This window comes from Berghia stephanieae, chromosome 8, assembly GCF_034508935.2.
Source record: "Berghia stephanieae isolate SIO BIC M18660-M18661 chromosome 8, UCSD_Bste_1.3, whole genome shotgun sequence".
NCBI lineage: Eukaryota > Metazoa > Mollusca > Gastropoda > Nudibranchia > Aeolidiidae > Berghia > Berghia stephanieae.
This window is the reverse complement of record NC_088367.1, coordinates 3041789-3059750: the sequence shown is the minus strand read 5'-3', so window position 1 is coordinate 3059750 and position 17962 is coordinate 3041789. Positions and strand designations below refer to the sequence as shown.

At 33.7% G+C, this 17962-nt stretch overlaps 1 protein-coding gene across 1 annotated transcript in view; it reads left to right on the top strand.

The window, feature by feature from the left end:
- The window catches only part of LOC144978027 (tyrosine-protein kinase BAZ1B-like), a 37164-nt gene extending 23577 nt beyond the window's left edge, over positions 1–13587 (top strand). The window contains exons 13-24 of the mRNA XM_078923500.1: positions 4–160; positions 1350–1526; positions 2061–2175; positions 3171–3379; positions 5620–5760; positions 6677–6712; positions 7298–7440; positions 8138–8208; positions 8826–9145; positions 10840–10917; positions 11527–11670; positions 12283–13587. Coding sequence (XP_078779626.1) covers positions 4–160; positions 1350–1526; positions 2061–2175; positions 3171–3379; positions 5620–5760; positions 6677–6712; positions 7298–7440; positions 8138–8208; positions 8826–9145; positions 10840–10917; positions 11527–11670; positions 12283–12447 — 1756 coding nt within the window. The 3' untranslated portion in view covers positions 12448–13587. The remainder of the gene's footprint in view (positions 1–3; positions 161–1349; positions 1527–2060; positions 2176–3170; positions 3380–5619; positions 5761–6676; positions 6713–7297; positions 7441–8137; positions 8209–8825; positions 9146–10839; positions 10918–11526; positions 11671–12282) is intronic.
- Positions 13588–17962: the final 4375 nt, after the last annotated feature.

Genomic DNA, 17962 nt, shown 5'->3' with positions numbered 1-17962 from the left:
TAGTGCTCCCCACCCTGGACAGAACATCTGGCTCACGTACAGATCAGTGAAAGAACTGGACGCCATGTTGACAGCCCTGCATCCTAAGGGTATTCGGGAAAGTCTGTTGAAAGGGGAGATCAAAAAACGTTATGACGACATTGCAAAGGCAATTACATTGGTGAGTATGACGGTGGTGATTTGTCATTGATTGATGTCTGTAGGATAGGATGAATAATGTAAGAGGCAGAAGGCTGTATGTGTGGTGGGGGGGGGGGGGGGGGTTGCTTGTGTGTTAACTATAATTTGTATTATAATTATTCTCTCTAGCTGTTTGTTTTTTGGTTTGCTATTGTAAAGAGCCATTAAGTTATGTGAATGGATATTGGCGCTGTATTTATTACTCATTTTATTACATAAGGTTATTGTTTTTTTAGGGGTTTTTTTTTTTTTTCCTTTCTACGAGAATATTTAATTGTGGGCATTTAATAAATAATAGGGGATATCATAATAGGGGATATCATAATAGGGGATATCAACATTGAACAGTTCTTACTTATTTTTAAATTGGTGATCTGGATTGGATGGTTTAGCATCTTTATATTGTAAATGGCTTCTAAAATAAAGACGCCCACTTTCAATAGAGAGATAAGAAATCTTTTAAGTATACGAGATAGAAGAAATTGGTAGTGTCACAGGCTGAAAAAAATGAACCAACTGTACGGTATTTCTATTCGGAATTTTCAGATTCCAAAACAAATTTTGTCAATTGAGAGAAGCGCACAATTTTTGCTCTTGTCTGGGTGGGGTTCCTGACCTCCCATAGTGGGCAGGGAGGTACTTGCTGTGTCTTCTATACCCCTATTCATGTTTTCCAATGGCTTTCTGTCTTTGTCTTGGAATGAGATTACTTTGTTTTGTCCTGACTCTGACGGGGGACCTTGGCTGGGAGGGAAACAGTCTAATGTAGTTATAGTTTTGGGAGATGATACTTTTTTCCTTGTAAATCATCTCTCTGTTATGTATTATTATATTTGTTATTTTGAATTTATAATGTAAGCATTTGAGTGTATTCCTCTTAGTAGGGGCCTGCGTTCCTATCTGGATGAGACTTTTATGTGATCTCAAACCAAGTACTTTGATGGTATTGTTTTGGAATCTACACCAATTCCTTATTTGTACAATTCCCCTTTGTCTTACCTTTTCTTGGTTTATTTAATTGCAATTCTAGAACTTTTTGCTATCCAATTTTCTTCCTTTTTACCGGCGTTGATATGACCTAAATGTGTTGCAAGCGCCGTAAAACCCTTAAAAACAAACATTTTGCTCTTGTTTTTATATCGTTATTTTGTTTATTTTTTATTTCAAAGGCCCAGCGAGCTAATCTCGAATTGAGGAATTCTGACGGGGATGCCGAGATGGTTTCGTCTTTCAAGAAGGAATTGTCTGACATGGAGCTCAGGTTGCGGAACGGGGGACTTGGAGGGGTGCCTGATTATGACAAGTGGGAAGATCGGCTCAATGAAACCACAGACATAATTGTTTTGGTAGGATCTTGATTTGGATTTGTTTCATACATTGAAAAATTATACATAATTATTTTTCTTAATCTTATTTTTATTCCGTGCAAGCTTCGTCTCCAATCTCGCCAGTATTAGTAGATTATCTGTCAAGCATTCTTCTTAGATGAACTGACGTATCACGTCCACTATGTTTTTTCGCTGTTTGTCAGGGTTACTATCACCTTTTGACAGTTAAAACTTAACACCCACCCACATACATGTACGCACACAATCTCCCTAAAACACACATACAGTCATTTATTGTTACTCTTATAACGTGTAGATATTTTTCAAGATGGAATGAAGAAGGTGTAGAGATTAAGCGGAGCGATTATATATATATTTTTAAAATTTCAATTTTTCAGGAAAGTGTAGCGTATAACTGGGGTGTGTGATTCAGCAGAGTTGACTGTATAATCTTTGATTAAATTTAAGTCGTCTTTCTTCTCTTCAGTCAATCTTAGGCAAGAGTCGACAAAAATTATTTCGCATATATTGTTGTACTTTTTATTCTCACAGGGAGAATGTATGCTAGCAGTACAAGCAAATGTGACAGAAAAATTTGTTCAAGGTTTTATGAAGCCCCCTGTAAAGGCAGAGGAAGTCAAAGAAGAAAAGCCAGACGTCAAAGAAGGTTTGCGGGCTCTTCTTATTTATTTGAGTTTTTAGTTTTAAATAGAATAATTTTAATTCAGCAACCATTCATTAGAAATTGAATTTTTTTCCCTCTTTTTCATGGACTTTTGAGCGTTTTAAATTTCACAATGAATTTGAGCATTTCAAGAGCATTGAATATTTATGTGTTGTTGTTGTTGGGCCAAGTTAAGAATAAATATATCAGTTATTTTTATTCATCCATATAGGGATACTGGGTTTATAAATGTGAAATTCAGTAATAAATGAGTATAGGGAATGAGATTCGCGGAGGAGTAGCGTCCCTTGATTGGACGTCACCGGCGAAGTTATTAGAGAGAGAACGTCATTTTGGTTTTGCGCATGCGTCTCTCATCCTCGCTTCCGAAGTGGCATGAGACACTTCACCGAAAGCGAGGACGAGAGAGACACATGTGCAAAACCATGTTGACGTTCTCTCTGTAAGGTGAAGTCCAATCAAGGGACGCTAATCTCATTCCCTATAGCATATTGTTTTTAGTGGTTTAGATTTTAATGAAAGAACACCTAAAATAATGCTAGGTTGCCAATTTTCCGTATATTTACGGAATTCAGTATGTTATAAACCCTCAGTGTATTTTCAATCACCTGCTAAACGGAAAAAGGTTAGTAAATAATGTCCTTATACAGGAGTTCAGCACTCAGAAAGGGGTCGGTCTATGTGTTTGCATAAAAGATCAGTCAATTTGTACTTCCTGAATTGGCAACCCTGATAATGGTCAACGTTTTAAAAGTATATTTTATATACTATGTATAGTGTGACTATTGAAGATAGAAGTGTAAACAAAAAAGATATCTCTCAGAAATTATTTTTTCAAGAAAAAAAAGAATTATTTCCCTTTAAACGTTGAAGTGTAAACAAAAAAGATATATATATATCTCAGAATTTTTTTTAAAAAGAATTATCTCCCTTTATAGGTTGCAATTCTTTCTTTAACTTTTTGTTTAATTTTACAGAAGAGGAAAGTGAAGGCGAGGAGGAGGAGGATGAAGATGATGGAGGAGAAGAGACTGCTGCTCCCAAGAAAAAAAGGGAGGACAAGAATGAGAGGGCCTTCAGAATGTGGAAGGAGTCAGTGGCTTCTTGCCAAACGTTGTCCAGGCTCCACGTTCTTCTCTCATTGCTTGATTCCTGTATCAAGTGGGAGAAATCGGCAGAAAATGCTGTAAGTGTGTGTGTTTTTTTTTAACTCGCAAAATTTCATCAATCTCCATAAAATTGTTTCAGATCTCGCTCGTGGTTATAAGAATTTATTCAGAATATATTGCTACTAGCCTAAGTGATACTGGGCTGGCCGCCTGAAGCTGTGCGTGGACTGTAATATAGTGATATCAGATATGAATATAAGAGCTTCAACATGTGGTCTTGTGGTACGACACTCGCTTTCATCGAAAGCTCCTGGGTTCGAGCCTCGCTCGGCGCTTGGTTGAGTCCTTGGAAAAGGTTCTTAACTCACATGTGGATATTGCGCTATACAAACTTCACTCTTATTTTTTAAAGAGAAAAAAATGATCGAACACGCAACATTTTAGGCTCAGAATCCTTCTTCAGCCAACTCTAACTCACTCAACCCTAACACCGACTATATCCGTAATTTACCCGGGTTACTTTTACCCCATGATCTTTATTACATTTTTCAGAGAGAAATTATAGGTGTAGTATCAAAGCTAATGTTTTTAGTTTTTACATGTTAATGGTAGTTGAATAAGACTATCTTTGTACATGCTCATTTTTAATACATTTTTTCCAATTTTGAAAAGTAGCTAAAATCTCTAGGATTGAGTGAGTTAAAGAGTTCCTTGCATAATCGGTTTGCTTAACCTGATCACATGTCTATCGTTAGAATAATTTATTAATGTTAGTGAGGAATGTTGGTGTGTGTGTGTGTAAATGTATTGGTGTATGAGTTTGTGTTCATGTGTGTGTCGTGTGCATGTGTTTGTTTCTTCATATGTGTTCTCAAAATTGTCAATGGATGAATGTTTGAATGACAATTCATATTTTAAAGCGTCTCTGAGCATTTATGTGGAAGTTGAGCTCTATATAAGTAACTCATTATTATTATTATTATTATTATTATGACAAGCATTTCGTCAGAACCTCGGCAGCTGACATTAAATTTATGATGAATATATTCATTTATTAATATTATTATTATTATTATTATTATTATTATTATTATTATTATTATTATTATTATTATATTATTATTGTTATTAATATTATATTATTATTATATTATTATTATTATTATTATTATTATTATTATTATTATTATTATTGTTATTATTGTTATTAATATTATTATTATTATTGTTATTAATATTATTATTATTATTATTATTATTATTATTATTATTATTATTATTATTATTATTATTATTATTATTATTATGTTATTAATATTATTATTATTATTATTATTATTATTATTATTATTATTATTATTATTATTATTATTGTTATTAATATTATTATTATTATTATTATTATTATTATTATTATTATTATTATTGTTATTAATATTATTATTATTATTATTATTATTATTATTATTATTATTATTATTATTATTATTATTATTGTTATTATTGTTATTAATATTATTATTATTATTGTTATTAATATTATTATTATTATTATTATTATTATTATTATTATTATTATTATTATTATTGTTATTAATATTATTATTATTATTATTATTATTATTATTATTATTATTATTATTGTTATTAATATTATTATTATTATTATTATTATTATTATTATTATTATTATTATTATTATTGTTATTAATATTATTATTATTATTATTATTATTATTATTATTATTATTATTATTATTATTATTATTGTTATTAATATTATTATTATTATTATTATTATTATTATTATTATTATTATATTATTATTATTATTATTATTATTATTAATATTATTATTATTATTGTTATTAATATTATTATTATTATTATTATTATTATTATTATTATTATTATTATTATTATTATTATTATTATTATTATTATTAATATTATTATTATTATTGTTATTAATATTATTATTATTATTATTATTATTATTATTATATATTATTATTATTATTATTATTATTATTATTATTATTATTATTATTATTAATATTATTATTATTATTGTTATTAATATTATTATTATTATTATTATTAATATTTATTATTATTGTTATTAATATTATTATTATTATTATTATTATTATTATTATTATTATTATTATTATTATTGAGAAACATTTTGTCAGAGCCTCAGCAGCTTACGTTAAATTTAGGATGGATATATTCATTCACTAACAACCGAGTTAAATTCACCACAGGATACAGAAGTACAAGGCTTGATGTTTTTTTGTTTTTGTTATCTCTTCAGAAATGTAAGATCTGTCGAAAGAAAACCGATGATGATTGTTTACTGTTGTGCGATGAGTGTAATCAGGCATTCCACATGTACTGTCTGAGGCCTGCCTTGCCTAAGATTCCCACCACTGATTGGTTCTGTCCTGCCTGCAAGGTAAATGGTCATTATATTAGACATCAGTGCCTTTGATAGTGTGCTCCTGGAATCTACATCTGTTCGCTATTTGAACAAATTCCCCTTTGTCTTACATTTTCTTAGGTGATTTAATTGTAATTCTAGAACTTTTTACTATCCCATTTTCTTCCTTTTTTACTGCCGCTGATATGACCTTAATGTGTTGCAAGCACTTTAAAATCCTTAAACACAAACAAACAAACATATGTCAGTGCATTCTTCTGCCTTGCCAGAAAATTTTAATGTTTTTTTAAAAAATCAGTTTGCAGATTTGAAATAATTTTTGTGTAAGCAGCATTTCTCAAATTCCTTCAGTACATGATTGCTGTATTTATTTTATTTATTTTTATTTTTTCCCTCCTTTATTGATTTAATAAAGACGTAATGGGCACCCTTGGAATATTTTATTTTTGTAATTGGATTGTATTATTCTACAACAAAATGGTAACTGTTAAAATTTTATTTTACTGGAATTAATTTTAGAAATAGTAGTCGTTCAGAGCCATTCGGCCCATGGAGCTGGAGTTTATCCCGGCTTCTATAGCGTGAAACGGACAATAGCAATTGCTTGCTATCCTTTGGATAGGATGCTAGTCTATCGCAAAGTGTTTTCCTCCAAATCTAATAGACTCAACTACCCATTCACTGCTGGGTGACCAAGGGGGGCCAGAAAGAAAAAAATCTCGACTACACCCGGGATCTATCTGTCTCTTTGCGTGTGAAGCGAGTGCTCTATCAGAACCCCCTCTACAGGAATAGATTTTCTTGGGGGGGGGGGGTTCTGCCTTGTTTCACTGATCACTGTTTTTATTTTTTATTTTTTTATTTGGAGGAGAAAGAAGTATCCCCCCAATTGCCTTTTGGTTAAATTCTTTGTTTCCCCTGTCAATTTCAGCCGCGTAGAACTCCTGTGAGTACAAGACATGTTGAGGTAAGTGTATCAATATTTTTAATTCTTGTCATACAACATTTGTTATTTTACAGTCCAGTTTGTTCGTGTTATGGTAGAGTGTATTTAATCAGATTTGGATTTTAATTTACAGGTAACATCCAAGTCAGTAGCTTTTAACTAACCATAACACCGACTATATCCATAGTATAACCGGGTTGCTTTCACCCCATGCCTATTTATTACATTTTTCTGAGACTAATTATAGACGTAGCATAAAGCTAATGGTTTTAGTTTTTACATTTCAATTGTAGTTGAATAAAACTATCTATGCACATGCTCATTTTAATGCATTTTTTCCCTAAAAAAATCTCTAGGATTGAGTGAATTTAGACAGGTCGTAAACATTTTTTCCATCCCACTAGTGGGGTTGACTTGTATAGAAGGTGTATAAGTATTAGAAATATTTTGTATGATAAGCCCTTTTAATGTGTTATCGTGGAAATATTTTTTTGCTTTGCTTTTTTTTGGTAAAATTGCCTACCTTTTGAAACTTTTAAATCTTTAATGAACTTATGAAATAATTGGAGAGCATCCTCTTGAATGACATTTTTTTTTTTTTTAAAGTCTGAAAGTGAGGAAGAAGAGGAGGAGGAGAAACAGGATGCTTGTCGAGAATGTGGAGGAAAAGATCAACTTATCGTTTGTTCAAAGTGTCCATTTGCCTACCATGGGGAATGCCACGATCCTCCACTCAGAAGACCTCCAAGGTGATTAGAAAATTGGTTATTCACAAATTATTCTCCTTACTTCTCTGTGAAATGGAAGAATATAAACTTTCAAATCAGCAATATTTTCCCTATTTGAATGAACTGACCCTTGTGGAAATTGAATATGTGTGGAAAAGCAGAGGAAATACTCCAATTTCTAAAGAAAAGAAAAAAATTTCTTTTGCAAGTTACTGTAAAATGTGGATGGGCAACGTGACATAAGAAGTTTGCTGCCGTGGTTTTTATTATAAATTGTGTGTAAATAAACTTTAGTTGATGAGGTTGTTTTTTTACTGCATATGTCAATGAAATGGCCATAACAAAAAGTCAAAAAGTGCGGTTTTGTTAAGGTTTGAAAGTGAATCAATTTCCTTAACTTTACAGTGATGCTGATCATTCCTTAACTTTACAGTTATGCAGATCATGTCAATAAAAATATTATTTGTTTTATCAACTTAATCCGATGTAAAAAGAAATATGTTGAAGTAAAGTTGCCTTAAATGTTTCAAAACTGTGATTTGTACTCTACACCAAAACGTTTTTTATATGAGAATTATATATACTTTTGCTGGGTGTCAAATACGAAGTTGTATATTTTAAAATTTGAAAATGTTTAGATATATTTACTCTGTGGTTTCTGTTGTCCATCTACAACCAATTATCCAAATTTTATATTTTGCCTTTTTCATTTCTGCAGGGGTTTATGGGAATGTAATGATTGTAAAAATGGTGTCAGCCGAAAGAGGAAGAGACAGTTGGCTGGAAAAGGTAAATGCAATGCAACACGTAAATCTCAAACAAGTCAGGCCTGGGCCTATTCGTTTGAGATTTCCGTTTTGAGTATTTTATAAAGAATGTGAAGATGAATGCAAGGGAGCTTAATGTGTGTGGTTTTGGTAAGGTCCATAGCAAACAGTACAGGGATCACTATTGAAGCACAAGAAGGAGTCTGTATTATATTCTGTTGACTGTGTGATCTTCTGGTATGACACTCGCTTTCGAGGCATAGTTAAGTCCTTGGGGAAAGGCTCTTTACTCACAGTGTTGTCTCTGTTTAAAACATTGTAATATCACATAACAGGCCTCGTGTCTCGATCTACATATCATTTGTTGCTGTTGGTCTGGGACCCTTTGTAAAGCACTTTGAGCATGTTTAGTGGATATTGTACGATATAAAAGCGAAAGTTTTTATTTATTTATTTTTAAAATATGATTTGGTTGTGTGAATTGTATCCGGATGTAATTAACAATGTGAACCAATTGATGTTTTTAAGTTGTCACGTTTTCTCATTCTATCGTGTTTTATTTATTCAATGCATGTATGTAAATGAGTAAAATTATTGCTTATTGCAGTACCTTTAAAATCATCTTTTCTCTCTGAACAGCAAGGAAAACTTATAGCAAGTACGCTGAAGTTAATGAAAGTTATGATGACTACGACGATGATGATGATGAAGAAGAAGAAGATGAAGAGGAGGAAGAAACAGAGGTAGAAGAGGAATATGCCCCAAAGAAGAAATCCCTTCGTCCTAGTAACACCAAATCTCAGAAAACTACATCCAGCAGTAGGAGGGGAGGATCTTCCCGTAGCCGTGACCGAAAAGCCAGTTCAAAGAATACCAGTCAAAGGGAATCGGCAGGCTCGTCTTCGTTCTCTCTCACACCGACTTCACGGACTTCCAGGAGAGGTCCATCCGAATTGTCTGTAAGTATGAGGAAATCGAATTAGCCTTTTCCATACATCTGACCATAACTTCATGAAAATTCACCCAATTTACTTCAAATAAAGATTAAAATGCTCTGGGGAGTGTATATTCTTACAGAAAATGCAAAAAAAAATGCAAATCTAAAAATGTTCACCTTCCGACTGACTATGTCATGCACTGACAAAAATGGCTATTAAAAAGAATTAATGTCATAGTTATTTTAGTCAACAAGTCTTATTTTTAAATTCCTTTTTTTTAAAATATTTATTGGCAACTGATTGTTTTTATAGCCAGGAGATTATAATCTAAAACAGCCAATTGCGTTGTAAGTTAAGATTAGTAAATCATGTTCATTTTTATTTTTTAATGTTACTTAAATGTTGGTAAATTTCCTAAAACGAAGGCCACACGTCTCAATCTGGTAACATTGCAGGGTGGATCCGATGTTAAAATTATCAAAAATGACTTCAAAACGTTCTTGAACAAATAACTAACACTCAAAAACAGTTTTTAAAAGTATAATGCCCATTTTATTTAATGCAAGTCATTTTCCCAGAATTTTTGCAGAAGACCAAAAAAATACACATTTTCAATAAAATCACATTCATTAGCTGTAAGAGAGTAGTACGGATTATTTGATTTTATAGTAAATATCAAACTAATAATTACGTATCAAATTTCATTAAGATACAACTACTACTTTATGAATAACTTGGTCTTTAAAAACCGTAAAAAACCCAAAAAAAAACCCAAAACATTCTTCAATGCTTGTCAGGGTCAAAAAACCTCAGTGTAAAGGGAGTTAATATGGTACATTACTGTGTATGTATGATGAGCCACAAATGTGGTTGTCAAATGTCTTATTATACAATTTTTATTTATTTTTTGAAAAAGTTTCTTTGTTTTATTTATTTTTAGACCTGTAAATTCTCAGTCAATTAACTGAAATCAGTCAATTCGTCAAATTCAAATATTTTAAAAAAGATAAGAAAGAATTGAATAAAGAAAGAATTCATGAATCGTAGTCGAATGACTGTAAAGTTAATTAGGAATGTTCCACAGCGCTATGCATAGCTCATGGCCCGTTTATATTAACGATGGATATATTGCCAAGGCTAAGCAATGCTTTTTAGAATTGCCGTGTCTGAACACACCCCAGTGTATTTTCACACAGCCTTCGTGAAATTATTTTTTCACTTTCCAGACCTGTCGTAGCCAATTTTAACTGAGCCGACGAGCGATAAATTTCACTGTTTCGTCTAAGCCAAAATTGACCACATTTACTTGAAGGACAGGAAAAGTACGGAAAAGAAAAATTCGAACACCGGAAGTTCGTTATGTAGACACCTTCAAATCGAACGTTATATGATTGCTACAAGCACATTTCGATTGCCTCATGTTGTAAACAATCTGGTTGACCGTTTCTAAGTTTCTTCACTGATTGGATACCTAATTATAAGGAACAATGGTAATTAGCCTAATTAATTCCCGTACAAATTAGTTTTCTGCCATTGCTTTGCTCAAGTGAGCTTGCTGTTTACCTTTCATTTTGATTCTTTGGATTTTACCGCTACGACGAATTACGAAGAAGAGTTTCAGTCAATTTTTATAGAGCTCATTTACAGGTCTAATTTATATATTTATTGAAATAAATCAAAATTTTATTTGGATACCATTCTATGTTCTACCACAGCTGTGTGAGGAGGTTTTGAGCCGAGTTGTGAAGCACAAGATGAGTTGGCCTTTCCTTCTACCCGTGGACAAGAAACAGGTCAATTTTTTTTCTTTCTCTCCTTGATTTATTTTAAACAAGTAATATAGAGCTTGGAAACAATAATGATTATAATAAAAGTAATAAAAATAATGGTTGGAAAATGAAGGGGATCAACAACAATGACAGCAACAATATAATGTAAAAATATAATCATAAAAATAAATGAACTGAAGAGTAGAAAGAGATGAAATTCCTATTTTTTGTCTCAAATTCCTATTTTCAGACGTCCTGATTCCACTTTTGGATGTGAAGGGTTAGCAGGTCTGAGAAAGGGGTTCTGTTCATTTTTGTCCATTACTTTGTGAACCCAAATGTTTCTAAGCTCGGTTTGATAAATACAACCAAAAAATAAAACTTATATGAAGTTATGAAGCGAGAAAAAAAAAAAAAGAATAGACAGGTATACCAAAAAAATTTTTTTAAAACAAAACAACCTAATGCAGCACCCAAAAGAAAGACATCGTGCCTCAAGGAACAAAACTTAGAATATTTACGGACGATAGTTTCTTGTTTAGATGATTAATACTTAAAATGATAACAAAATTTTGAAAAAAATCAGTGGTACTTTGCAACTCTAATTTCTTTCATACTTCTCTCGTCCAACAGGTTCCTGATTACCACTTATACATCAAAAAGCCAATGGACTTTCAGACGATGCAGAAGAATTGTGCCAGGCTTAACTACGCATCACCTCAAGAATTTATTGAAGACGCCGCATTGGTCTTTGAGAACGCGGAGAGTTATAACAAGGTAAATGTTGCCTCATTTTCTCACTGTTATTTGTTTGAAAGTGGGTGGGTTTCCGACCTCCCATAGTGGGCAGGGAGGTACTTACTGTGTCTTCTATCCCCCTATATCTGTTTTCCAACATGCTTTCTGTCTTTGTCTTGGAATGGGATAACTTGGTTTTGTCCTGGCCCTCGTAGTCTTGGCTGGGAGGGAAACAGTCAAATGCATAGTTATTGTTTTGGGAGATGATATTTTTTTCCTTGTAAATCATATCTCTGTTATGTATTTATTATATTTATTTTTAATGTATAATGTAAGCATTTGAGTGTATTCCTCTTTGTGCTGGATTTTGTGCTTGTGTCCGGGTGAGACTTATAGGTGATCTTAAACTAAGTACATTGGTAAATGTGTTGCAAGCACCGTAAAACCCTTAAAAACAAACAAACAACATCTGATGATGCTAAGCAATTCCTGGAAACATTGGAGAATCCAAATAGCACAGAGTTGAATCATGTAGAGATTGGGTTGGTCCAACTGACCCAAAGTCAAAGAGCAAAGTATTTGTTTGTCCTATTATTAATCTATCTATTTTTCTCCCCCCACCACAATCCCCTCCCTACCCACCAACAACAGCCGGATTCTGAAGTGTTTGATTGCATGAGAGAAGTGGAAAAATTGTTTAAAGAGCAGCTGAAAAAGTTACTCCCAGACTGGCCCTATTACAGAACAATTGTGGATCGTGACTATTCATCATCCAGCGGAAGTGATGCTGGGAAGAGACGTTCTCGCAATAAATAGGAATAGAATGGGATTGTTCTTTCTCATGTTTCCTAAGCCCCCACAAAATCTCACTTTTGGGTCTTACTGATAATAAATAATACATCATTGTTGTAGTTGTTGCATCTTAATCACTTTACTGTACATAATTATAAAAAGAATGATTTGAATTTTTATTAATTTTGTGTCGAGTGTTGTCATTCATACCATGAATCCAAAACAAAACAATTTTTTTTTTGTTTTTTTTTTTCTCAAATGAAGTACCTAATTGAACGGTCAAATAAATCTTTTGGGTATTTCTTTCTCTATGACTGTGAATCATAAATTATTTTGTATGTGTATACCATATTTCATGATACTGAATTAAAGCAATTTAGGTGTTCAAATTGAGACAGAAACTTGTCGTATCAAAATAGTAATTCAGGGCTTTGTAAGACCATTAAAGGGAAAGATATTCATACACCTGCCAAGCCTTCCATTTTTGGCGGAATCATTCCTATTTTCACTCTTCCTTCCGCCCACTCTTCCACCATTGTCTCTAAAATTCCGATTTTCAAAAATGATGATAATTGGTAAGAAGAAAATAAAAGATAAAAAGAGGGGGGGGGGGGGGGGGGGGGGGGATATAACGGTAACCTTTTTTTTTTTTAATGATTGCCAAAAGGGAGCTAAGTAGGAAAATTAATTGCACTCCTCCCCTTCCCCGTTCCATTACCTAATACATGTGATATGTATTTTTGCCCGCTGACTAGAATACTGTCTTTATGCGTTAGGTGACGACAAATGTGGTGGTCATTTTGATAACAGAATTATCCATTGTTAAGAAATTCCTATTTTTTAATCTCAAATTCCTGTTTTCTGACCGACCATCTGATTCCACTTTTGGAATGTGAAGGGTTGGCAGGTTTGTGTTAACTAAAGTAAAATGGTCAGTTTTTATTAAAAAATGTTATATAGCACATCCATTTTCTTACCTTTTCTTCTCGTTTCCATAATAAGTGTCATGTATTTCATAAATGACTTCTATTTAGGCATTTCATTTATTCATTTCTATTCTTGAAGAAAAGGAATTTTGAAATTATTCTGTCGTATGAATTGCTAGTCTTCGCAGCATATTTCGACTTCTTTGTACATATTATTAAAAAATTCTTGTCAAATGAACGTCATGTTCTCTTTCCCTTTTTTGTGTGACATGTTTCATTAATATCCTTTTTTCTCTTCAGCTAAACTTCATACAAAAGATTGGAATAGGTTTTTGACTTCTTTTTTTTTTCCATAAATCTACCAAGCTTTGGTTTTCCATTTAAAAAATGGAATAGCATATTCTATCCTCCACTAGAAGTGCAGATATGTGGTCTTGTGGTATGAGTATGACACTCGCTTTTGGATCGTAGGATCCTGGGTCCGAGCCTCGCTCGATGCATAGTTGAGTCCTTGGAAAAGGCTCTTTACTAACATTCTCTCACCATAGTCGGGTGTAAAATGAGTACTTGGCCATTAACATACCACTAGACCACGTAGCCGCACATGTAGGCTTGGGTAATTGGGGGGGGGGGGATGGGGTGGGTGTTTGCTCTTCTAGCATTATAAAATCAATTTTGTGATAAATTGATATGGGTATTTCTTGTTTAGTTAACATACAACATGCATTAACTCACTCAATCCTAGAGATTTTTGCTACTTTTCAAAATTGAAAAAAATGTATTAAAATGAGCATGTACATTGATTGTTTTATTCAACTACCATTAACATGTAAAAACCAAAAACACTAGCTTTGATACTACACCTATAATTTGTCTCAGAAAAATGTAATAAATAGGCATGGGGTAAAAGTAACCCCGGGTAAATTAAGGATATAGTCGGTGTTAGGGTTGAGTGAGTTAATTAACCAGTTCACAGCTGTACTCTAGGAAGACTCATACTGAAAAATTTGGTCAGAAGACTCTCCCTTCAAATATGGATCGATTTAAATGACCCACCCTCATTTTTTTTGGGGGGGGGGGGGGGGGGGGGGGGGGAGGAATTCACTCAAACATAGGACGGTTCGTGCGAAGTGTCTTCATTAAAATCCCTGGTTTGATAGTTTTTGCCAAGATGAGGGTCATTTAAATCTGTCAATATTTGAAGGACGAGTTTTCTGGCCAAATTTTTCAAGGGTACGACGGCAGTTTAATTTACTGGTTAACGCTCCCTCCATGAATGAAATGATTATATTTTTATTATCATTGTTATCATCTTTTTCCTCTTTTTTAAAAAAATTTTCTTGCTCTTCCCAATCATGGAAGTTCGATCTGATACTGATCTGCTGGTGCAGAAGTGAATCAGTCTTGGCTACAGCTGTTGCTGCTGTTTCACCTTAACGTGTAAAGCTCATTTGTTGCATATCTGCTGTCATTGTCATGTCATGTCACATTTTGTACATATTATTATTATTATTATTATTATTATTATTATTATTATTATTATTATTATTATTATTATTATTATTATTATTATTATTATTATTATTATTATTATGATTATTATTGAATAGTTTATCATGAGTGTATATTTCATTGCAAATTGGAAATCTTTTTTTTCCTCTCCCTTCTCTCTCTCTCTCTCTCTTTCTTTCTCTCTCTCTCTCCTCTCTCTCTCTCTCTCTCTCTCTCTCTCTCTCTCTCTCTCTCTCTCTCTCTCTATCTCTCTTCTTTCCATCTATCTATCTGTCTCTATATATATATTATCTCATCTCATTTCCTCTCATCTTTGCTGTTTACATATTTCAAAACTAACAATAATAATAATAGTCCTTGTTCAATCAATCTCATGAAATGAATTGTTCGGAGCGTGGCAGCTTTTCATTAACAATAAACATACAGGAGATCTTTACTCAAGTCGTATAAATTTTGAATTGACAGTTCAGCGTTTTCAGTACATTATTCAAACCTGCCAACCCTTCCACTTTTGGCGGAATCATTCCTATTTTCACTCTTTCATTTTGCACTATTCCGTCATTGTCTCTTAAATTCCGATTTTCAAACATGATGAAAATGGTTAGAATTAAAAAGTACAAAGAGGGGAAGGGGGGGGGGGGGGGGGGGGGGGGGGGGGGGGGGGGGGGGGGGGGGTTGAAGTTGAAGTGGTGAAATTCCTATTTTTTTGTCTCAAATTCCTATTTTTGGAATATGAAGGGTTGGCAGGTCTGCATTGTGCCACACAAAAATTACCTGCTACTTCCACTTTCTCAGTCTTGCTCTGGTCAAAGTCATACTGACTAAGCTGCTTAAAACGGTGGACTGTATGTACAAAGTTAGGAGCAAAAAGGAGTCAAAGTCATACTGACTAAGCTGCTTAAAACGGTGGACTGTATGTACAAAGTTAGGAGCAAAAAGGAGTCAAAGTCATACTGACTAAGCTGCTTAAAACGGTGGACTGTATGTACAAAGTTAGGAGCAAAAAGGAGTCAAAGTCATACTGACTAAGCTGCTTAAAACGGTGGACTGTATGTACAAAGTTAGGAGCAAAAAGGAGTCAAAGTCATACTGACTAAGCTGCTTAAAACGGTGGACTGTATGTACAAAGTTAGGAGCAAAAAGGAGTCAAAGTCATACTGACTAAGCTGCTTAAAACGGTGGACTGTATGTACAAAGTTAGGAGCAAAAAGGAGTCAAAGTCATACTGACTAAGCTGCTTAAAACGGTGGACTGTATGTACAAAGTTAGGAGCAAAAAGGAGTCAAAGTCATACTGACTAAGCTGCTTAAAACGGTGGACTGTATGTACAAAGTTAGGAGCAAAAAGGAGTCAAAGTCATACTGACTAAGCTGCTTAAAACGGTGGACTGTATGTACAAAGTTAGGAGCAAAAAGGAGTCAAAGTCATACTGACTAAGCTGCTTAAAGCGGTGGACTGTATGTACAAAGTTAGGAGCAAAAAGGAGATCAAAGTCATACTGACTAAGCTGCTTAAAACGGTGGACTGTATGTACAAAGTTAGGAGCAAAAAGGAGTCAAAGTCATACTGACTAAGCTGCTTAAAACGGTGGACTGTATGTACAAAGTTAGGAGCAAAAAGGAGTCAAAGTCATACTGACTAAGCTGCTTAAAACGGTGGACTGTATGTACAAAGTTAGGAGCAAAAAGGAGTCAAAGTCATACTGACTAAGCTGCTTAAAACGGTGGACTGTATGTACAAAGTTAGGAGCAAAAAGGAGTCAAAGTCATACTGACTAAGCTGCTTAAAACGGTGGACTGTATGTACAAAGTTAGGAGCAAAAAGGAGTCAAAGTCATACTGACTAAGCTGCTTAAAACGGTGGACTGTATGTACAAAGTTAGGAGCAAAAAGGAGTCAAAGTCATACTGACTAAGCTGCTTAAAACGGTGGACTGTATGTACAAAGTTAGGAGCAAAAAGGAGTCAAAGTCATACTGACTAAGCTGCTTAAAACGGTGGACTGTATGTACAAAGTTAGGAGCAAAAAGGAGTCAAAGTCATACTGACTAAGCTGCTTAAAACGGTGGACTGTATGTACAAAGTTAGGAGCAAAAAGGAGTCAAAGTCATACTGACTAAGCTGCTTAAAACGGTGGACTGTATGTACAAAGTTAGGAGCAAAAAGGAGTCAAAGTCATACTGACTAAGCTGCTTAAAACGGTGGACTGTATGTACAAAGTTAGGAGCAAAAAGGAGTCAAGTCAAGTCAAAGTCATACTGACTAAGCTGCTTAAAACGGTGGACTGTATGTACAAAGTTAGGAGCAAAAAGGAGTCAAAGTCATACTGACTAAGCTGCTTAAACGGTGGACTGTATGTACAAAGTTAGGAGCAAAAGGAGTCAAAGTCATACTGACTAAGCTGCTTAAAACGGTGGACTGTATGTACAAAGTTAGGAGCAAAAGGAGTCAAAGTCATACTGACTAAGCTGCTTAAAACGGTGGACTGTATGTACAAAGTTAGGAGCAAAAAGGAGTCAAAGTCATACTGACTAAGCTGCTTAAAACGGTGGACTGTATGTACAAAGTTAGGAGCAAAAAGGAGTCAAAGTCATACTGACTAAGCTGCTTAAAACGGTGGACTGTATGTACAAAGTTAGGAGCAAAAAGGAGTCAAAGTCATACTGACTAAGCTGCTTAAAACGGTGGACTGTATGTACAAAGTTAGGAGCAAAAAAGGAGTCAAAGTCATACTGACTAAGCTGCTTAAAACGGTGGACTGTATGTACAAAGTTAGGAGCAAAAAGGAGTCAAAGTCATACTGACTAAGCTGCTTAAAACGGTGGACTGTATGTACAAAGTTAGGAGCAAAAAGGAGTCAAAGTCATACTGACTAAGCTGCTTAAAACGGTGGACTGTATGTACAAAGTTAGGAGCAAAAGGAGTCAAAGTCATACTGACTAAGCTGCTTAAAACGGTGGACTGTATGTACAAAGTTAGGAGCAAAAAGGAGTCAAAGTCATACTGACTAAGCTGCTTAAAACGGTGGACTGTATGTACAAAGTTAGGAGCAAAAAGGAGTCAAAGTCATACTGACTAAGCTGCTTAAAACGGTGGACTGTAT